The sequence below is a fragment of the Kogia breviceps genome, chromosome 8, assembly GCF_026419965.1.
Source record: "Kogia breviceps isolate mKogBre1 chromosome 8, mKogBre1 haplotype 1, whole genome shotgun sequence".
Lineage (NCBI taxonomy): Eukaryota > Metazoa > Chordata > Mammalia > Artiodactyla > Physeteridae > Kogia > Kogia breviceps.
In genome coordinates, this window is record NC_081317.1 from 64,588,598 (window position 1) to 64,612,263 (window position 23,666).

General features: G+C 38.4%; 1 protein-coding gene across 48 annotated transcripts in view; it reads left to right on the plus strand.

Moving 5' to 3' along the window:
* Window positions 1–23,666, plus strand: part of PTPRD (protein tyrosine phosphatase receptor type D) — a 2,126,684-nt gene that overhangs the window by 2,098,319 nt on the left and 4,699 nt on the right. For all 48 annotated transcript variants that reach the window (XM_067041519.1, XM_067041520.1, XM_067041558.1 and 45 more), the window contains 6 exons: window positions 13,664–13,949; window positions 14,358–14,536; window positions 15,372–15,498; window positions 16,651–16,776; window positions 19,665–19,819; window positions 23,095–23,230. In XM_067041519.1, coding sequence (XP_066897620.1) covers window positions 13,664–13,949; window positions 14,358–14,536; window positions 15,372–15,498; window positions 16,651–16,776; window positions 19,665–19,819; window positions 23,095–23,230 — 1,009 coding nt within the window. The remainder of the gene's footprint in view (window positions 1–13,663; window positions 13,950–14,357; window positions 14,537–15,371; window positions 15,499–16,650; window positions 16,777–19,664; window positions 19,820–23,094; window positions 23,231–23,666) is intronic.

Below are 23,666 nucleotides of genomic sequence, written 5' to 3' on the forward strand. Positions count from 1 at the left end.
CTCAACTCTGATCACCACATTCCCTCTGTCTCCAAACAGACAGGAAATAAAACGAGGTACTGCTCTTCTCAAAGGCACTATATTTGCTGCTTATATGGTCTCTAGTGAATCCAGCCCTTGGTTTACCCCTCTTCAGGGGATTCCAGTCCACTAAGGAAAGCAGCTTGGGGTCCCCAGATTGGCCTAGACTCCACGAGCGAGGCTGCTGAGGCATTTTATACAATGAACATTGCCAAGCTGTTCACGTACCTCTTGGGGAGCTGCTAAAACGAGGCATTGCCTTTGAAGAGAATTTCCCAGAGGAAATAGTTCTGACTGCAACAAACCTGTATTCCGCTTCTGGTAAAGTTAAGGAAAGCAGCTTGTCTAGAGCAGTGATTGGAGAGCAAAAGAGTTGGTGTGTCCCCAGAAACTCTCCCCCCCAGAGAAAGGATTACCTGCACAGCAAAGAGATCTCACAGCAATGTTTGATTCCTCCTGACTAGTGCTGGTTATGGCAGGCTTCTCAGGTTCCATCTATATAGTTTGGTATATAGATATCCTTGAGCTAATCCTTCAGTAGACTAAGTGCCCTGTCGGTTACTCAAATGTAGTAATTTATAAGTCTCTTTAATAAATGTTCAGATGCTGCCACTCATCATCTCGATATTTGAATGCTTATGAATATTTCTATATAATTATATTTAATACTGTAAACTGTAAATGCTGTAATTTCCTTTGACCTATGTCGCAGTTAGAGATATTACTTGATCAGTGCTCTCAATGATTCATTTGATGCACACGTATTTAGTTAATTGGTTTTTTTTTTTTTTTCCTGCCTGTGTTTATATATAATATACTCTATAAGGGAAAAGAAATCAGTCTGTTCACAGCTGAGTCTGGTAAAAGAGCAATTAGGGTATATCAGAACAAACAGCTGTCAATAATGAGTTCTGAATTAAAATTACCAGCAAAGAAAGGAATCTAGACTAGACATCTGCAGGAAATGTGAAAATATTTTTATAACCAAATAGCTGAGATCTGGACAGGGGTATCACTGCGTTTTCTCAGCTGTACCTGCAGTGTATTTTGAAATATTCCCAGACTGAAAGAACACTAAAATCCACTGCATAAACTAAGCTGCATATTTTTTTTTAATGTTGGCTGCCTTTGAACAGTGTGTATTTTGATTTCATGTAATCAGCATGAACACTTTCTGTTTCAAACTATTTTGCTGTGCCCCCGGTCATAAAATGAAGCTTAAAAATAGTTCTGTTATCTTTGAATTGTGTCTTTCCAATCAGGGTTCTATTGCTTGGATATTTTTCTTTCTGTCTTTGGAAAAAATACTTTTGGTTCTATTACACGGTATCTGATTTGTTCGTATTGGGGTTGTTTCCTGCAAAGAAAACTTGCAAGGTGGGCCTTTGGCATCTGAGGTTTATTACAAGATAATTCCATACATTTTCAGGTATCTGGAGATAGTAAGGTATTTGGCCTTTAAAAAAAAAGCAAATCATACATTTTTGAAAGCAGACTTTGTGCTCTCCCCTTTGCATTTAAGTTTTAAGTCAGTTAGGTTAAAAAAACCTATATAAGAATGAAAGATCAAATTTTTTTCTTTAATTTATATATATGAACACACATATACATACACATGCATAGATAATTAGGAGTATATCTGATAATCTTTTGGCCCTCAATTACTTATAAAAATATTAGAAGAGGAGTGCCTCTATAGCCTTGTTACCCAAAGTATGGCCCATGAACCAGCACATCAGCATCACTTTGGAGCTTGCTGGAAATGCACAATCTTGAGTTCCTCTCCAGACTTACTGAACTGGAATCTCTGGGGCAGGGCGCAGGAGTCTATGTTTTAATACTGCCTAGGTATGTGTACAGATCACTTGGATAGACATATAATGCATAAATGCCTAGTGATACATCACATGGTGATTGATACACGGAAGAGCAATCTCTCATTTTGAATTTATTGAATTGAATTATATTACCTTTCATCTCTTGGGTGCAGTCTTGTGACTGTTTCCCATCTTCTACTATTACCCTGAATGAGAGGCAAACTCTCTCCTTTCTACTCCTATCCTCAAACGTGACAATTATGGCATTCTAAATACACTTAATACCAGTATTCACTAATTAAGTAGTCATCATGTATGAATACTACACTTACTGAAAGTCATCCATCTATCTGAAACAGAGCTGACGTCAGTATAACTAGTTCATACATAGGTACATGAAGATCTATCTTGACAATGCTTCAAAAACCACTTAATTCCTTTCTCTTCGGGTAGTTGAATAGCATGGGAGAGCTAACGTTTCATTAATAAAGGACAGTTATAGGCACAGCTTAGACCCTATTTGGACCAACATTTTTGCGGCCTAAATTGATAGAATCATGGACCTTGGGTCCGTCTTGGGAGCTCTAAGGAAAACTGTTGTCTTGTTTTCAATAAAATTCCATTGCTAGAAGCATGAGTCTGGGAAAGAGGAGACAGGGACCCAAGTCTTAGCTCTGCTAATAACAGTCACATGATCTTGGTCAAATTCCTAACCCTGCCTAGGTCTCAGTTTCCTCCTGCAAAAAATCTAAGTAGGCTGAGGAGTTAGATGAGGCAATGAGCAGTACTGATGCATTAATTCAGAAACCTGTGAGTTTAAGAAGCCAGATCAGGCCTCTGGAAACACCAACACAAAGGCCTGCTGAAGGTCTGCAGGGTGATACAAATAAGTGAAGCAGACCCTGACATTCGGTAAAATGTATTGACTCTGAGATTCTCACTGCCTTAAAAAACCTTGTGTGAATCAAACAAAAGGACTAAATAAAGCAGCTACCAATTTGTAACCCCTGATAAGAACCTTGAAAACCATTGGACCATTTATGTTTATATGAAGATAATCACATTTTTAAAACTGCGATTTTTAAAAAAGCAAAAACACAAAACCAAAACCCCCCAAATCTTGTCCGTGTGGGAAAACACAGATATACTTTGCAAAACAATCGAAATAAAGTTGCTAAGTTTGAATATTTTCCAAATACCTTTCAGTAGCTCTTCTGTTTGACTCTCCTTTAACATGAGTCAAGAGTAACAGCATTTATGTTGCTAATGGTGAGCCTGCTGTGTGATCTGAACAGGTTGTAAACATCATAATCTACATGATTGGTACTTTCTTTGGGTTGAGCAGCACACAACCTGTGCAGTTTTATTTGGCAGACCTGGTTAATGGTTGTATCCATTCTCAAAATGTGGATAATTTTGTGTCATTCTAAACAAAATTTAGAATATGAATTGAACCAATATGGCCATTTACAAAGAAAATTTCAGTGAAAAAGCTATAGTTCCTCATAATTCCATAGCATTACTCAATTGACCTCATTCAGATTCAAGTCAACTACCAATTATAAGAACCAGCTGAGTCTGTTTTATCTCTGCCTAATGGCCTCCTCTATCCATCTGTAAAATAAAACCTGCTATGGCATATTCAGGTGTTCTTTATATAAACATATTAGCCTTCTACTTTATCTTGAGCATCACATTTTAAGAAAAATAAGGAATGTGTTTGGCAGATAATGTTGGGACAGAGCCAAGATTATACAGAAAAGTCTTTGGAGGATTTTTGAGTCAATATATTTGGGGGAAAAAGTCAGATTAGACCCATGTGGATTTTGGTTTTTATAGGCGTAATTCATTTTAAGAAATCCCCCTTCACCCATCTGGAAAAATAAAATGTCCTGAGGGAATATTATGGGTATTGACCTCTCAATATTACAGACTAGGATCCTTGTCAGGTCAGTTGTTCTATGCTTAGTCTCTGCTTCTTCTCTGCTGATGAAGTGTGGACTTCTGATCATCAGAGGATGCCACCTAAGAGTGTAATGCACTTTTTCTTTCTAGAGTGATCAATGTCCTGGGTGGTCTCATCCTAACTTCTGCTTATTTTAACTCTGTACTAAGAATTCTCCTCTCTGTGCTGAAGGCCAGCACCTGATGGCACGATCAAGTCCAGGCTGCAAAGGGCTGCCAACATCACCCTGACTTCTCCTGAGAATCTCTCTCTGGGCAGTATTCCCAAGCTAGAGTGAATGAGGTTCTATCTTCTCTCTCTACTTTGGATCCTCAACTGTTCACTGATCTTTCATATTTTTATAATAGTAACTGTTTATCCACTGTTTTATATTTCTTTTTAATTCCATTATTACTGATTATATTGTCCTTGCTAAAAAAAAAAAATCATACATTTCATCTAAAGTGAAAGGCCTCCTTACCATCTCCATCACCAACTCCATTCTCCACCAAGAGGTAACTATTGGTATAATTTGTGTATTTTTGCAGATCGAGTTCCATGAATCAACAGGTATGCATATAGAAATATTCAATATATAACTGTATTGTGTGGAATTGTAAAAAATATAAGTGTTATTATGATGTATATATTACTCTGCAACATATTTAGAAATCTATTTTTTTCTTGGTCAATACATGGATTTACCTCATTCTCTTAACTGCCCATAGCATTCTCAGTATTTATATGTATGTATATTTGTAGTTTATTTAACCATTTCCTTAGTTATAATAATTTGCTATTTCAAATAATGCTGCAATGAAAATCACTTTCTAAAACTCTCTGTGCATACGTGTACATATACCTCCATGAAAGATTTCTAGTAGTGTGTGTCAAAGGATGTGTGCATTTTAAATTTTAACAAACACTGCAAAATTGCCCTCGCAAACAACTACTTAATAGCATGGATATATTCTACTGCATTTCAATGACAGTTTGTCCAAAAATATCTTTTTAGTTTTTATTTTATAATAATAATTAAAAGTGAATTAGGCAGATGAATATTTATATCCAAGAAATCTGTTTAATTTCTCTGGTCATTCTAAAGAGATGCCAGAGGATGTAATACTAAAATACTTATGGGTCTGTTTTTTGTAGAGAGCCCTAAATATTCTAGAGATGCCCAGTATAGCTGTATATTAAGTTAAATGTTAATTTTTGTCAAAAAAGAGAAGAGTTTCAAAACAGCAGTCATATCAGGATCACATCACAGTTTTAGCAGGATAGTCATCTGATTAATCTTGTAAACCTCGGTCATAAAACTCAATCCATTCTATTAGATTCCTTTTTTAATAGTCTTGCAGTTCATAAATGCCATTCTTTTTATAGCTGAACTATAATATCCGATCAAAGTACGAGCTGATATATGTATGAAATGCTCACCATGATTTGGGGGCCATATTGTACTGTCTTTGCACCCAACTAAATGATCTGTAAAATCTTCTAATTCTGTTGTCTTTCTTTGCCATATCATTGAAGTATCAGTAAAGGGTCAGCATTAAAACTCCACCAGATTAATCAGAAAAGCCAACTTTTAAGCACATACCCAGAATGATTTTAGTACAAAATAGCCCCCTTGTGCCTCTTAATGTTTTCCTTTTGCACATTACTACCGTATCGCATCACGGGACATTAAGCATATTTCAACTCCTGGGACTAACTCAATCATGTTTTTAGAAATCGAAAACAAATGTTGTAACTGGATGAATGATAATAGTGAAGTAATAACAATTTCCTAGTAGGCGTATTTGTTTAATGGATTGCCTAGTTTTTCAGCTTGCAAACACTGGAATGTCTATCACTCACTGAAACTTTTTTTTCTTTTTTTAAGGCAAAAGTTTGTCAGTAATTTGGTTTACCTTAGTGGAATTATTGTCCTCACCCGAAGGTAACTTAGAAAGTTGGTTTTACTCCAAGGGTAACAGAGACCAACCTAATCCTAGACTCGATTTAAAAGTGCTGTCCTTCTCCCTTCTTGCTGGAATTTTCTGTAACATAATAAATGTCCCGAATTGTGCTGGCCTCAGCCTGAAGCACAGGGTTATGCACTCTTCTTTTTTCCCAAAGATATTTAGAAAAATCTGTCTTTGTGCTTGGCAACTACTCTGACAGAATACAGATAAAAATAAGGGTGGTTTATCAGTTTTGCTGTTCTTATCATGTTTCACGTTGAAGGCTGTTGAAATGATGAAAAACAAACAGCACTAAATAGGGTTCCATCATTATCGCCGCTATGAGGAGCTAAGTTTTTCAGGATCAAAGAAAGATGCATTTGCTTTTAGAACTACAATTCTTCATTTTGAGAGGTGCCCTGCACTCAGATACTGATGGGTGAAAAATAGAGCAAATTAGAGAAGGAAGTAAAATATGTGCTGCTGCGGGAACTTGGAAATTCAAACAAAAGTAGGCTGGCATTCTTTTAAAAGCTCTGAATGTTCAACGTTCAATTTCTTAAGAAAAATGTGGTGCCTGAGGTTTGTTATTTATGAGCAACTGGAGTAAAACATAAGCACAGGTTGTTTCCATCTCATCAAGTCATAAGAACTCCCTTTATCTTTATAAACATGTATCAAAGGAATACTCTCATGCAGGGGCCTTTGGGGGAATGTTCCTGTATATGTTATTGATCCAGGAGAAGACAATATTTTTTAAACTTACGTTTTTAAAAAATTTGCAACTCGGGCTTCCCTGGTGGCTCCGTGGTTGAGAATCCGCCTGCCGATGCAGGGGACGCTGGTTCGTGCCCCGGTCCGGGAAGATCCCACATGCCGCAGAGAGGCTGGGCCCGTCAGCCATGGCCGCTGAGCCTGCGCGTCCGGAGCCTGTGCTCCGTGGTGGGAGGGGCCACAGCGGTGAGGGGCCCACGTACCGCGAAAAAAAAAAAAAAATTTGCAACTCAAGTTGAGCACCTTTGAGTTCCCTGGCATGGAAATTGCCAGTTGAAACTGTCAAACGCAATAGAGACAAGGAAGCTGTTGTTCTTCCCCTAAAGGAGAGTATCAACTGGCATAAAGATAATAACCAGAAAACAAAAATAAGGTATGGCAGTTGCCAATAACGTGGTATAAATTGTCATAAGGATCCAAAGAGAAATAAACCAAGGGTAAAATCTTGATCAAGGATGCAGCATGTGCGCTGAGTCTTGAAGGAAGGTAGATATCAACATGTGGACACAATAAGGAGGACAGAGTGCCTGCATAAGCAAAAGCCCAGAGGTGGGAAAGCTTAAAATATGTTTAATTTTCCTGGTTCTGAGGGAAAGCTGTGACTCTTACAGTAAAAGTATTGTTATTACCTGAGAGCCATGCAGATTTAATGATGGGACCAGTGCCTAATACACATCCACATGAAATTATTGAACCTCTAAGTTAATGAAAAAATGCACAAGCACTTGGGGTAAAATTGCTACTAAAAGACAAAACATAAGACTGGCCTATGACTTCTTCAAAATACAAAGGAAGACCGTGGAGCAATATATTTAGAGTTGAGGAAATAATATTGGAGCCCAATAATCGTACACATAGCCAAGTTGCTGGCCCTATGTACAGACAAATAAAGAGCTTCTCAGATATATGACATCAGAAATAATACTACCCATGCATATTTTATATGAAGCATTATTCAAAGACGTATTCTAGCAAACCAATAAATGTAACAAAATAAAGAACTCAAGAATAGATGAGCCATGTCATAAAGGTAAACTGAACAAGTAAAACAGAATTATTTTAAACAATTGCTGTTAATAGAGTTATAGATGTAATAAAAATTTTAAACAATCCTTAAAATGGAAAATAAATGTGTAGAACATGCCCTTTTTCCCCTCACTGCCTTCCAGCCGCCCTGGCTTTCTTTTAATTACTCCAATATACTAAGCTATTTTCCATTCCAGGGTCTCTTCTTGGGATATTCTTTCTCCTCAAAAGCTTTCCCACCCATCTTCACACAGCAAACCATTCCTTGCCCTTTAGGTACTGTATTAGTTTGCTAGGGCTGCCATAACAAGTACCACAGACTGAGTGCCTTATATAATATAACTATTTTTTCACAGTTGAGGAGGCCAGAAGTACAAGACTCAGGTGCCATCGGGGTTGGTTTCTGGTGAGACCTCTCTTCTTGGCTTAATTTACCATAGTCGCCTTCTAGCTGTGTCCTCACACGGCCTTTCCTGCATACTTGTGCACAGAGAGAGAGATCTCTGGAGCCTCTTATATTCATACAAGGTCACCAGCCCTACTGGATTAGGGACCCACCATTATGACCTCATTTAACCTGAATTATCTCCCTAAAGACCCTATTTTTGAACAGTCACAGTGGGGGTTAGAGCTTCAACATATGAATTTTGAGGAGATTCAGTCCAGTTCCTAACAGATATCAATTTAAATGACACTTCCTCAAAGGTGCTCCTCCAGGATTCTACACATTTACCTCACAACAGTTGTTGAGATTTATAATTATATATTTATTCATATGATTATTAATATCAAATTCCCCCACTACACTGCCATCTCCATGAGGCAAGGATGATGTTTGTTTTGTTCACCACTTCCCCGATATCTTAGCACACGATAGGCACTCAGTAAATATTTGTGGGAAAATAGCCTGCAGAATCCTAGGAAAGAGTATAGTATAGCAAATGAGGATGGAAGAACAAAGTAATGAGCATTTCCTGTCTGTCCCTGGGTGGTGGTAGGAATAGATGAATTAGGATAGTCTGTGTGCTGGTAATATGTAACCACCAGCTTCGGGTGGCAGGGGTTGGAGGTAGGGAATAGTATTGGTCAATTACCTTGGTGTAAGTACTCCCACAGTGGCTGATCCCAGGCTACAAATGTGACGTCACTGAATCCAAAAGCTGGGGAGATATACTCAGTAGCATACCATTATATAATATTTTCACCTGAAGGGCATAAATGTAAAATAATTAAGAAGCAATGTATTTTGAGTGTTACCTTTATTTTTAATAAAGGATTTCTGAGACTTTAACAATTGACTTTTGCCAGCTCTGGCACACCACTGATGGATAGAGGAATGAAACTGGAGAAACGGAATGCATAGAAATGTATAATTTGTTATTGTGCAGGGCAAAAGGCAAAAACAATGCAAGCTGATCCTTACATTTTAGACCCGAATGACAAGGACAGTGAGAGTGGGAAGAGCACATCTGAGCAGAGAAGATGTTCATTATTCTTGGTATATGTTTATTTCTAGAGAAACCTGGGAGCAGTTTGAAATATAGGTCTCCCTTATGCTCAAAGAAAGGGCTATTACTTTAGGTATCATTTGTTTGAAGATTATTGCTGAACCATGAAGGAGAATGAGAGAAAGGAGGACAGAACTTTGGGGATATTATCTCCATTTTGGGGGGCTGGCAGAAATATGTAAATTAGAGAAACACAGGGATCCGATAGAAAAAAACATTACATACGGAGGCACAGTCTAAAGAGCTGCCAGTAGATTTCTGAAGATGACATTTAGAGTTTTTGATCTTTTTTTTTTTTTTTAATGCGGTGCGTGGGCCTCTCACTGCTGTGGCCTCCCCCGTTGCGGAGCACAGGCTCCGGACGCGCAGGCTCCGCGGCCATGGCTCACGGGCCCAGCCGCTCCGCGGCATGTGGGATCCTCCCGGACCGGGGCACGAACCCGTGTCCCCTGCATCGGCAGGCAGACTCTCAACCACTGCGCCACCAGGGAAGCCCAGAGTTTTTTATCTTTGATTTTGGTTTCCACCGTGATAGAAATTCTACCCTGTCCTAGAGTCAATGGAACCATTACGTGAGTCACACAGATCTTTTTGGCTAATTTCATATGCAACATGTTTCAGGTTATTTTGTATTTGAGGTCATTATAAAATCTCCTCCCTTCCTACCATAAACCCAAAGGGGAGTATCTGATGTTCATCATAATCCCTCAATCAGAGTCATAGAAACCAAGGAAGAAAGGCTTTTCAAGGAACTTTCATTAGGGATAGTTAAACACTGTTAAAGGAATGTTATAGAGGGATGGGTCACAAGAAAGTTTCCATATTTGGCAATTGTTGCTTACCCAGATGGCAGAAAGACATGTGAAGTAATGGTGATGCCCTGAAATGTGGTGCTAAAGTTTACCATCTCAGAACCTGCATTGGAGTCCCTATTTGACCATTTACCATTAGCTATACGACTTCAGGAAAGTTCCTGAATGTTGTGAATCACTGAAGGGGAAAGGAAACTGAGAGACATATGCTGAATACCTCCAGGACGCCAAGCCCTGTGGTGAGAAGGCGTTTCACTGCCATCTCATTTACCTTGAGAATATGTGTGAAAGCAGAAACTTCCTCAAATGTAAGGTATTATTATTGGAAATATGGGGAGGAAAGGAAGAAAAGCTTGAGGGGGTAGATTAAAGCAAGATTTTGAAAGCCTGATCTCAAATGATCCTGTGGTGATTCTATCAAAAATTTCCCGGCATTAACATTTCCTATTTCTTGTTGTCAGCTTTAGAGGTAGAATTTTTACATGGAGTTTGTACCTACAAAGCGACTGCATCTTTCTTTATGTTTGCAAAACACTCTATATGTTTAATTCAGCCTTAAAACTTACTAGATAATTAATGAGTTAATTATCACTATCATGATTTAAGAACAACAGAAAAACGAGAGGTTAAGTGACTGTCTCAGGGACACCCAGCCACTGGTATCTGGAAAAAGTATTTTGAACCTCATGGTCTTGCTTCAAGCTAAGAGACACCTCTAACATTTAAAACCCCCAAGAACTCCTCATCATAGAAAAGAGGTAACATGTAAGTTCCAGGGGACACTTTCTTCCCTCTCTTCCATATGAACAGCAAGATTGGGCTGTTAACAATATTTTGTGTTTGGAGGAGGAAAAAATAAGTTTTGCACAAGTCATAGCCTCTGTTCTTTGTTTCTTTTCTTCCCACAATTCATGAGGTAGACATAGGCACATGTTTGATTTTTCTCCTTCCTCATTTTTTTGGAAAAAAAAAAAAAAGAATTATCATCACCATGAAGAGGTTGATATTGTTAGGGTCTGGAGTTATCCCTACCAATTTTGCAAGATTCTGTAGTATCTTTTTGCCAGAATATAGAACCATGCATCATCCAGACATTTGGAATGGCCCCCGATGCATATTTGGAGAAAATATTCCTGCCATTGTCTAGATTTGACTTGATACATAGGGTTCAGTTATATGGCTTACAGTGTGTCTTCCACTAGGCAGAAATGCATGAAATTGTATCTAGATGGAAGTAATGCACAATTAGAAAGACAACACAGAAGAAGGAAAAAGATTTACTTAGTCTTAGAACACACCAAATGTGGAGGCCGCCTCTGTCTTCCAGGCTAATTCTTACCTCGTTTCTTTATTTGCAATGTGATGGCTTATCAGGAGACCAAGATGTGGAAACCACTCAAAGCATTTTCCTGTCTCCCTCTTCCCTATCAGACACTTTGTGGAGTCTTCACGTATTCTCCACACAGTTCTGAACCTTTATCAAATGTAGGATTTCTTTCACTGACTGAGGGATCCTGTTACCAAATCTGGATAGGATGCTCATTATACAAGGCCTCTCATTCCAGTCACTAATTCATTCACTTTTTCACAAACATTATTGCACATTGACTGCATGCTTGGTGCAGGGCACAGAAAACAGAAAATGCAGTTCCTGCTCTCAAGATATTCTCATTATTTGCAGACAATGGCCCCTACCAGACTAACTAATAATACGATGTGACTGGGACTGTAGGGTGGTATTTAAGACAACAGGGATCTGGGACACAGGGTGATTATAATCCTGCTGGGGGTATGGGGGAGGGAGAAGGTGGGGAGTGTAAGGGAAAACTTGCCATCTTACAGGTTTCTCTGGTAAAACTAACTAAAGAAAATGGGACTTTGTGGATCACAGTGCATCAGGTTTCTAATCGTTTTGTGCTCGGAAATGTGCTATCATCTCTCGGACTCTTTTTCCCGAAGGCTTTTGCATTACACTTCAATGTCATGTCACTTTGTGGTTTAAACCCTGAATGGAGTCTTAGAGTCAGTATCCAGAGGCTCTCTGACTAGATACTGACAGTTTTTACATCTGACAAGACAAAAAAAGTAAACAATTTTTAAATAGTGGTTATATCCTATTTCCGCGTAAACTAGTATCTGAACCTCAGGGCTGCCTATGTGGAGGCTGGGTTTGATCTATGCTGCTCAGTAGTCACATAAAGGTAATATTTGTTACCAAATGCTCACTTACCACCTACAGCCACTTGGCAGTTGAATCAGGTACGCTAGTGCTCATTAAACTCATTTATATGAAGTTTTGGTACATCCCTTGCACTGGTGCTTCACTAGGCCTATGAAAATTTTATGTGCAGCTCCCAGAGCCATTCTATTTCTTTTGCTATTTCAGTCTCCTCAGTTCCCCATCCTTCCTGTCTTTCAAATGCCGCATCATCCACAAACCAACACACCTTTTTTTTTTCTTGTGTTATAAATATTTATGTAAAGTATTATCTCCGTTGATAATCTGAGCTCTAGGTAGGATCTAAGTCACCTTTAATGTTGTAACCCCTATGTTACTTAGCAAAGTACTTCACTGCTCATTGAATGAAGAGATGGATGTATCAGTGCACAGGTGGACAAATAAATGAGCACATAGAAATACAAATGACGGGGAACACTGGCACGTAGTGAATGAAGGAGGCTGTCTGTTGCTTGGTGTCTAAGGTGCTGATATATACCTATTCCTGTTGATTACATGTTTCCCAGCCAGGTAAGCATCCATGATCAGAAGGAGAAAAACATTTGGATTCAGTCATATGTGACACATAAGTGGACTCAGCCAAAAGGGTTTGATAAAATTAGAGACAATAAAAGGCTTACCTTGGATTTAAGAACACAGATGTGTTATTTTGTTAGTATTCTTTCCCACACTCGAGGAAATTCCAATGTTCCAACCACCTGACTCTGTAATCCAGTTCAGTGAATTAGGTTGTCTCCTTGACGGCAGAACTTGTCACTGTGCTTTGTTGATCTCTCACCTCCTCTTCTTTGAATCAGTTCCCACCAACTGGAGAACAACCCATAAGTCCATATAAGTAATGGAGTTTTTAAAAAATGCCTCAGAGCTTCTTCAGTAACAAAGACTGAGGCTTTTATTTTCCCACACAGAATACTTGAATTTTACCTGAAATTTCAAAATACATTCAACTCTGGAAGAAAAAGGAGTAAAAGCAAGAAGCACACCCACACTCGTTAGTGATTGCTTTTTACTAAGAATTTCTTTCCATTGAGAATACACTGCACTATTTTGAGTATGCAGCAACATTTTAATATTTTAATTCTATACTTCCCACTAGATTGGTTTTAAAACTTCCTTGCTGAGTTTTAGAGTGTGAAATGTTTCAGGTTGAATGATTTACTAGTTTTCTTTTTCCTTTTTTTAAATAAATTGAACTAAAATCGACTGAAATAGTTTGTAAAAAGATAAAGCCTAGTTCGATCTTGACCAGTTTTTAAAATATCTTTTAATGTAAAAAGCCTAAATGTGTTTTTTTCATAATAATTTCAAACTAATGTCTGCTTTGTGTTACATGATCAAGGAGCATAGTAATTATAGATTTAATAATTTTACATTTTGAAACCAATCACCTTTTACTTGTTAATTTGTTCCCTACACTTTGGTTTAGAATGCCCCCAAATCATCACAGTAGCTATTTGAGTAGAATTAATGGATTTAAAATGTCGTTAATTAAAAGTAATGAGAATAATGTTATGATGTGTTGGTTCCCCAAGAGATTCATTTGGACCTTTATTTTCTCTGTTTTCCTTGTAGTGCGGGAGTTGGCCGAACTGGCTGTTTCATTGTGATAGACGCCATGTTAGAAAGAATAAAGCATGAAAAAACTGTAGACATTTACGGCCATGTAACTTTAATGAGAGCCCAGAGGAATTACATGGTTCAGACAGAAGACCAGTACATCTTTATCCACGATGCACTGTCGGAGGCAGTGACTTGCGGGGATACCGAAGTGCCGGCTAGAAACTTGTATGCCTACATTCAGAAGCTGACACAAAGAGAAACAGGAGAGAATGTCACAGGGATGGAGCTCGAATTTAAGGTATGATATTAGATGTGATGTGGTAATTCAGGAACAGTCATTCTGGAATTGTCCTTCTGAACCTTTCAAATTTGTGAAGTTACGAGATTCACCTGACCTTCTCCCTCAGGTGTCTGACTGTAAAACACTTTCTTCCTCCTTCCCTTTTCTATCCTTTGCTTCCTGATAATACCTAGAGCTCTTTTGTACCCTAATTTAAATGGAGAGATCATACTCTCAGAACATAATATTTAAAACTTCCATGGTCTATATGGAGTCATTAGGTAGAAGTGAAAAGCAGTACAGTTGGAAGAGTCCTTCGCTTAAAAGCAAACAAAAGTTGTGTATCTCATGAGAGAATCTTGGGTACGCTGAAGTCACGCTACAGGCTAAAATTATCTTTGATTTTTTTCTTTGTTCCTACAACAGCGTCTAGCCAGTTCAAAAGCTCACACCTCAAGATTCATCAGTGCCAATCTTCCATGTAATAAATTCAAAAATCGCCTTGTTAATATTATGCCATATGAATCCACAAGGGTATGCCTGCAGCCTATCCGGGGCGTAGAAGGATCTGATTACATCAATGCCAGCTTTATTGATGGATACAGGTATACACTCTTGCTCCCCTGACGGTCCAAAGCCTTGCTATTTACATGTGCCCTAGTTTCACAGCCAGAATGAATTTCATCTCAATTCAAAGTGTTTTCTTTCCGCAGAGGTCAGCATTCAGTCCCTTGGTATTCGCTTTTTTATTATGTTAGATAGGAGTAAGAAGCAGCAGTCAGAGTTTTTAATCTGTCCATGTGCACTCTTCTTTCAGAAGTCATTTGGATGTGGAAGGAGTTCATAAAGAAACTGTTTGTACCATATTATATAAATGTAATAGACTGTGTAAGAGTCCTTTCTACGAAATGAAGCTGCACAACTGTTTCTTAAGTGATTTGTATGACACATGAAATTGAGCTATTAGCATTGCTCTGAAGTTGAAATAACAATTATAGGGCTTCCCTAGTGGCACAGTGGTTGAGGGTCCACCTGCCGATGCAGGGGACACGGGTTCGTGCCCCGGTCGGGAAAGATCTCACATGCCGCGGAGCAGCCGGGCCCGTGAGCCACGGCCGCTGAGCCTGCGCGTCCGGAGCCTCTGCTCCGCAACGGGAGAGGCCACGACAGTGAGAGGCCCGCGTACCGCAAAAAATAAATAAATAAAAAACAATGATAAAGACATACATCATAATATTAACAAAGCAATTTCTTTTGCAGAATCCCCAAAATGTATTAAATGTTCTTATTTGATTACACAATCCTAATGGGAATTTACTGCAATAGCATTAATAATGTTTTCATTTTGAATTACCTGGTTTGATGTTTACATATCAAATGCGAAGGCTTTGCATGTTTTCTGATTACTTTAACATGCTATTTTCACTCTCTGTGATTCAGACAACAGAAAGCTTACATCGCTACCCAGGGCCCCTTGGCGGAGACCACCGAAGACTTCTGGCGGATGCTCTGGGAGCACAATTCCACCATCGTTGTGATGCTCACCAAGCTGCGTGAGATGGGCCGAGTGAGTGTCTCCTTATAAGACACTCAAACCACAAGAGAAATGAGGATTTCATTTTAAAAACCCGAGTGCCAGCGTCATTTCTTTGAAACACAGGGTACTCCGGACATGTTCTGGGCCATTCATTACTGTGTTGAATTTTAACTTGCAAAGCCATATCAAGTTCTTTCATTTGTGTGTTTTGAAGAAAGAACTGGTACTGTGTTCCAGTGAAACACAATCATAGAGACAAATACGTCTGACTTGTTTTGACTCTCCATGTTCTTACTTCCTTTCGCTCTGGGCAAGCTAGAGCTTGTGTGCCATCATTATCCTGTATGAAGGAACTTGACTTTTTTCCATCTCTGAAGCAAATTTTTACCTGCTCATCTTCCACTCCCATTAAACTGTTGGAAAGTTACATAGTTTTTCTAAGGATATAATCTGGTAACCTCAGCTTTACTTTTAAAAACTGATTCTTCTGAAAAATATATAAAATAGCTTTGGAGACACCTAAGGACCTACCACTTAGATTCAATAGATACAAGCATTCTGCCATATGTGCTTGAGACGTTTTCTTTCTCGTCTTTGTATAAACTCAATGGTAGAGATGCATCCAAAACCCAACTTTTTAGAGCCCACAGAGAGAGTGAAAAAATACCAAACTAGGAAAGTGACTTGACTTTTCTGGTTTAGTTATTGAAGTCATTAAAACTGCCTGGGCTCCAGGTTCTTCAGCTGACGGAGATTGGACCAGGTCAATTCAGAGGTTTCTTTCTGTGTTCACACTTGATGGTTCTCTTCATTCCAAAACACAGTGTTGATCAATGCATGATTAACGTGACTAGCATTATGTCTGAGGACTGATGTAATTAATTGTCTAACTTGTAAGTATGAAGATGCTTACCCTATTGAAGAATTCAGTCAACTGATGTGTATTAAGCACCTACTATATGCCAAGTACTATGCTTGATAACATGCACAAATATTGAACCACATGATTTCCCTATCCTCAGGGAACCTATGGTTTCAAAGAGAAAATGAGTCATATGCGATTGAAATCACCTTAAATTCTAAAACTGTATTAGTGAAAGACATTAAATATATAGATACATGATGAACAAAACTTTATTTATACTTTACATAGCTTGACATTAATCTTTTTTTTTTTTTTAGGAGAAATGTCACCAGTACTGGCCAGCAGAACGATCTGCAAGATACCAGTACTTTGTTGTAGATCCCATGGCTGAGTACAACATGCCACAATATATACTAAGAGAATTCAAGGTCACAGATGCCAGGGTAAGTTGGCACAGTCTTATGCTCTTAACCATTAACTGAAAAGTAGTCTAAAATGCATCCCTGGGAGAAATATTTGCCAAGTGACCATACTCCCAAAGTGAAAAGAAATCACTCATCCTGGAGGAATTTTTTTTTTTTTTTTTTTAATATAAGAGTAACTTTTCCTGTCCTGTAAGGTTTCTCACAAACCCAGGCTTGGCTCACATTCAAATGTAGCATCTGGCAGCCCAACCTTGGGGACGTGCTTGGTGAGTGTGTGTGCCGGGAAGCATTTATTGATTGGTTGGCTGCGCTTACATTCACCTCCTCAGCTTATTCTCTTTGGAGCTTTTTTGACTTCTTCATTACTTGAGGCTGTAAATATGTTGTTGTTTTGCTAAGTCCTTTAGGTCATGTTGGCTTGGAGGTTAATTTGGTATGATTTTAAAATTGCTGAGCAAATGGCATTCTTTAGAAGAATCTGACAAGCTTTACACATTCTAATATGATTCCTGGCATGGTTTATTCCTCGGTGTGCTAATGTGTCTGTCCGTGAGAGCTGTGCACCCATGACCCTTGTTGGCTAATTTTCATTCTGCATTTCTTATCTAGATTGCTGAGTGTAAGGTTCAGCCCTGATGTAAGATGTTCTATGCATAAACTTTAATATCCTTGCCTTTGGCCACTTTCAAACCATGATTACAAACACATCTTAGGAGAGAGTGGGGTCAGTCCAAAGCCCCGCTTTGTTTTTGGAACTGTCACAGTGGGTGGGTTGAATGAAACTGTAGGGTAGAGCTATTTACTTGATCCATTGTGTTTTTTTGGAAAGCAGCTTTCTCAACCAAGACTCATGTTTAGAGATTGTCTACTAATCCCCAAAGCCTGGCCCTGGCTGTTGACCTAAAGTGAAAGCGAAATTGGTTAGCAGGCTGCTTGGCCCAGGTGACAGACCTGTTAATCCCAGAAAGTCTGAAGTCTTAACTACTCTGAAGGTGACTATACTCAAGACAGCAGTTAAGTCCCTAGGTCTCGTTTTGAGTTGCCCAAGAAAGCATGCCTTGGTGACCCATTGTTTAAAAAAAAAAAAGGAAAAAGCATGCCCTTTCAGAATATGAAGCTAGATATGTGAGTGAAAACTCTGAGTGAATTCCAAGCAAACTCACCAACCATTTCTGACGACAAAGTGTAGGAGCCAGGCTCTGCAAATGGCAGAGACAAGATACACTGAAGCAGGAACTTGTTCATATGTTTTGTTTTGAAGCCTCCCTGTGATTGTATAATTTTCTTAGCTGCCATAGCATTTGCTGTTATGCTCCTAGTATGTTTCTAATCTCAGCTTCCCAGTTTAGAAAGCAAGTTGGCACTTGAGAATACAGGATTGTTAAACATGTAACCTTTAAACGGAGTCAGGTGGTCTCTCCTCCAAATCGTAAAGGTTTGTACACATGCTGTTAAAAACAACTATGGTCAGAAATGAAATCCCCAGGACAATCAGAGGAAGACAAATCTGTATTACCTAGCCTCTGGCTTCCCTTCCTGTACCAACCATCCATAAGTTTGTTATGGGGCCAAGCAGTTACTTTCATATTCCTCAGTATTCTCACAAACGTGATGTGATCTCCCAATTTATTTCGATTCCCAAATGATTCCAGTCGGGAATATGCCCTGTTCGTATGGAAACCACCAGGCTGGTTGATGTGTGTCCATCTCAAGTTGGGCCATCCCCTGTTCTCCATATAACTGAATGAGAAAGATTGGGTCTCTGTCTACTTAACCAGAATCTTGGGAACTTGCACCTCTGTATCCAAAAGGACTTTAATGTGGAGAGAGTTGCTACAAAAGTGTAAAGGAGGACCAAATTGAAGCCTTAACTAGGAACAGGGACTCCTCAAATAGAATCAGCCCCTGTAAACTTAGAATTTGGGTTCTCTCTCTCTCTGTTGATTCAGGGAAGAAAGTTGATGGTCTTAATCATTATTCCTGCTTCTGTAAACAGAGGGTCCCTTCTGATTTTGTTGTGCTTCCAGAAACACTGTACAATTCCAGAAGGAATCAGAAGTCCCTTAGTTTCTTCTTTTGAAACCATTTATACTTCATGAATCAGAGTAACTTTGCCTAATCACTTTAGGAAAGATAGACTGCTCCTATATCTAGCTTTTGGTTTGTCTGTGTTAAAGCCCCGCACAGACACCTCAGTTCCTGTGGTCAGCCAGGAAGAGCCCTTTTTCAGAAAATAGCATTTATTTACTAATAATCTCTCCTATCTCCTTGAGGGACACTTCACTTCCTGCTCAATAGCACAGTCGCCTGGTACACGCTGTGTATACTGCCTTGGCTAGAAATAGTATACCTCTGAGACGTGTGGGGCATCCAGGTTAACAACAGCTACCCAATTTGCATCAGATTCTTTCAGTGTCACTATTTGTCATTTGACAATGTTGCAAATAAGCAAACACAGCAAATGTGAAGGTATCATGATAATAGCAAAATCTCTGGTCTGGATGACTTGCCTGGATGTTCCTTTCAGTATTAAGAAGTTACTGGATTCTGAAAATTTTGAAATGGAGTGTATATGTTCCACTTTGGTTTTGAAGGCGAACTTTGGGGCTCAGAGCATTTACTAATATCGGAACTAGGTGGCTTTTTATGAGAGCTCAGGTTTTTAATGGGCATTGTGAGAGTAAATAAATTTGCAATTTAAATATATGTGAATGTAGACAGTGTTAATAGCAGGTAAGATACTAACTGACTAATTTTCTAGTTAAACATGTTTCTAACTTTTTCTTCCCTTTTTTTTTTTTTTTCCCTTTTTTGGAAAAAATCATGCCTGCTGTTGTGGTCTGTGCACTGGCTGAATCCTCCTGGCGTCCTCCTTTGCGGTTGGATACGTGGCTTTCTCTCTAAAGGACGGGCAGTCCCGAACTGTGAGGCAGTTCCAGTTCACTGACTGGCCAGAGCAAGGAGTGCCAAAGTCTGGAGAAGGATTTATTGACTTCATTGGCCAAGTCCATAAAACAAAAGAGCAGTTTGGCCAAGATGGACCCATTTCAGTCCATTGCAGGTGAGAATCAGGAATGATGAATTTCCATTTGTGCTGAATGCAATGATAACTTTGAAAGTATGTACTGTAGTCTGTTCATTGTTGGTACCAGTTTACTGTGAATCTGCATAACTGAAATTTTATTTTTATTTTTCTCAGAAGTGTATTGTAAACCCTAAAGCAAGGACTCATTTCTCTTTCTTTCCACAAAGTGAAAATAATCAGAGGAAGATTTTTATCTTCAAATTTTGCCTCTTGTAACAAAGAACCAAACTGTGTTTTCCTTGCCTGTTTTACCATAACAGGAATTGTTTGTACATCCCTGAGTGATAATTTGTTCAGTTTATCATGCCTTACTTGTTTTGCTTTCATAGCATCACCCTGATAACTGTGTTTCTGTATCTTTCTCCTGTGTTTGCCTTCTTGAGAAAACCATAAATAGTTATTAAGCCTTAATAATACTAATTCTTTTCAGTCAATAAGTGATTAGAATGGTACCTCAGTTAAAATTGCAATTTGCTTGAAAATTGTTGCTATATCAGAAAATGAAGCACCTTCAAGTTAATTATTTTCAATAGTTTCCACAGCATTTTATAATTCAAGTCATTGAAGCTAATAGAAATAGCAAGTAAACAGTTCAGAAAGGACACTCACCATAAATTTAGTGCTTTTGGAAGTTACTATGCAAAAACCTTCTAGCAAAAGGAATTCACCTAGGGCTTCCCTGGTGGCGCAGCGGTTGAGAGTCCACCTGCCGATGCAGGGGACACGGGTTCGTGCCCCGGTCCGGGAAGATCCCACATGCAGCGGAGCGGCTGGGCCCGTGAGCCATGGCCGCTGAGCCTGCGTGTCCGGAGCCTGTGCTCTGCAACGGGAGAGGGCACAACAATGAGAGGCCCACATACCGCAAAAAAAACCCCAAAACGAATTCACCTAATTTTTTTTAGTTTCAGTTTGTAATCTCATTATGGTCAAAATCTTGAAAGAGTTTATTAAAAAATTTACTTTGCTTACCCCCCAAAATCCCAAACTACAGTTCTTAGTGATATGGGAGACAGGTCTCAAAACAGGAGAAATATTAGACATGGGCTTCAAAACATCTGAGCTCTAGTCCCACTTCTATCATCATGTAGCTCTATGACAGTAGGGAAATTTCTCTAGACCTCAGTTTTCTCAGCTGATCTCCAAGACCCCTTCTGGGACACACAGTGTGCTATTATATGAGAAGCAGACCTTATTTATACACATTTGCTATGTGTTGAGTTTATCCAAAATTCTTTGCTCTAGACCACTGAAGAACATGTAGGAAATGATGCATGGACTTGATATTGAGACAAAGTGGATGCTATATATATTGGACTTGAATTACCTGGATATCCCCCTTAATTTCCCACATAATTTGCCCAAATCCTAATCCAAATTTTCCAGTATAAGCTATAAAGAAAAGAATATGTTCAACACATTTTTCTTTAACTTCAGGCATTCCCATAAGTATAAATAAATGTGTCTCTTTTCATTGCTCTTGTCACAAAATTATTTGTATATAGAGTATATACAAAGACTCCTTTGTATACTATGACATGTTATTCATATACCTTAAAGACTTCCAGATATCTTCTCTTATCTGGGAATATTTTAAAAATACCACTTATGTATAGCTTATTAAAAACATGATAAAGTCAATAAATTTGGAAGTTATAAGGCCAGTGTCTGTTATTTTCTTGAAAGCACCTAGTAGAAAGCCAGAAACCCTATATTTTTGTTACATTTGAGCAATGAAATCAAGGTAAGATAGACTCTGGAGTACCTGGACCATTCAACAAAAAGATCATAAATCACAGTCTCTCAGGATTAAGAGACTTTCAAGGTTGAAAGGGACCTTCAAGGTCATCTACTCCAGCTTAACAGAGAGCCTTGACTGCTCCTGGTTATCCTTAGTCACTTTGTAAAACCTGCCTACGGATTTTAAAGCTTCACTTACATTTCTGTTAGGACTCTTTAGAAAACCCAGTTTATAAAGGGACACACTATTTATATAACAACTACAACCCCAAGTAAATGAATCCATCCATTTTCTACAGCCTGTACCCAAGCATTACACATGCTGTTTAATTAGGATCCAAAAATGTAGGGATTTTTCAGATTATTCACTCTTTTCCTCATTACCTAAACCTCCAGATGCTTTCCTACTTCTTAAGAGCACAAAAGCTATGAATTAATTTTTCTTCTCTTGCTGCTGTTACAATTCTGGAATCATCTTAAAACAATAAAGAAAACAGAAACTCAAAACCTTGCTAAGTGGTGGAAAGAATGCTGGTGTTTTAGCTACTGAACATCTAAAAATAGTAGATAAGTGTATAGCTCAGTGGCTCTTAACCACTTTTTTTCTTCTTTTTAAAATTTTTTCCAGTTTAGAGACCCCTTTGATAATCTGTTAAAGTTGTAAGTTTCAGAAACAGAAAAAATATATATATGTTTACACAATCCATACATATAAGACATTCATAGACCCTTCCAAAGACTAAATGAGGATCCCATGTCAAAAATCCTGTTATATTGATAGAATCTCCTTTCTCATATCAAAACTGATGTCTGAATTTGAATAGTCTATATACCTTCATATTTATTTATACGTCTAGGTGATGGGACATGTTGCACAGATTCTTAAGTGACTACAGGAAAATGTGAAGGCACCCAGTTTGTCTTACCTTATCTGAATTATTTCAAATGTAGAGAACAAACGTGTGGACAGCAAGGGGGGAAAGTGGTGGGGGTGGGGGTGGGGGTGGCATGATGAATTGGGTGATTGGGATTGACATGTATACACTAATATGTATAAAATAGATAGCTAATAAGAACTGGCTGTATAAAAAATAAATAAAATTATAAAATTCAAAAAACATGAATTATTTCATACTTTAAAAATATTAAGCAGGCAAAGTCTACAATTTCAGGATCTGCATGAAGAGTATAAGTCTATATTTAATTTACCATTCCTTTTATCCATTTATTTTATGTTTCCTGGGCCTTTCCAAAATGACAAATAATCCCAGTTGAAAGGTTATTATATTTTATAAGACTTAATCCTAATTACTCCACATTCATTCTCACCTGTTATCATGGCACACTGTCTTAAGAGTAATCATTTCATGAATCCAACACCACATTTTCCTGAACATTGCTGTAGAAGAACCCAATGTAATATGGAAGCTGGTGGACATATGTCCACCTCCAAGCAAATGTGGCCAAGACCGTGAATGTCTCATCCAGTAATGTTGTCTTTGTTATTATGACAGTGCGGGCGTTGGAAGAACTGGAGTCTTCATAACACTAAGCATTGTTTTGGAAAGAATGAGATATGAAGGAGTAGTAGATATCTTCCAGACTGTCAAAATGTTAAGAACGCAACGACCAGCCATGGTGCAGACAGAGGTGAGAAAAATCTCCAGGAGTTTGTTTGTCACATCTCAAGAACCAAATAATAGATTTTGTTTGCCGAGATCTCATAGAGTCCAGAGACTCTCAACACCAGAGGCAAAATGCAGGAAAATACTGTAGGAAAAGCATCCAGTTGCTTAATATTTTTGAACCTCATTTTCCCCCTTTGTAAAGAGAGTGACAGTGTCAATGTCTTAGAGCTGGTTTGGAAGTTATCTAAGATGATGTATTAGATTGAACCATGTTAAATTGTCACTATTTGGGGCCTATAAAAATGGCAATTTCATATAATTCATTATATATATATATATATGTACATTAATGTGATATACATTACATGAATTTAATATATGTAAAAAGCCCAATGGTAGATAATAGACCTGGTATATAATAGACCCTTGGCCCATTTTATGCCTCCATTCTCCTTCTA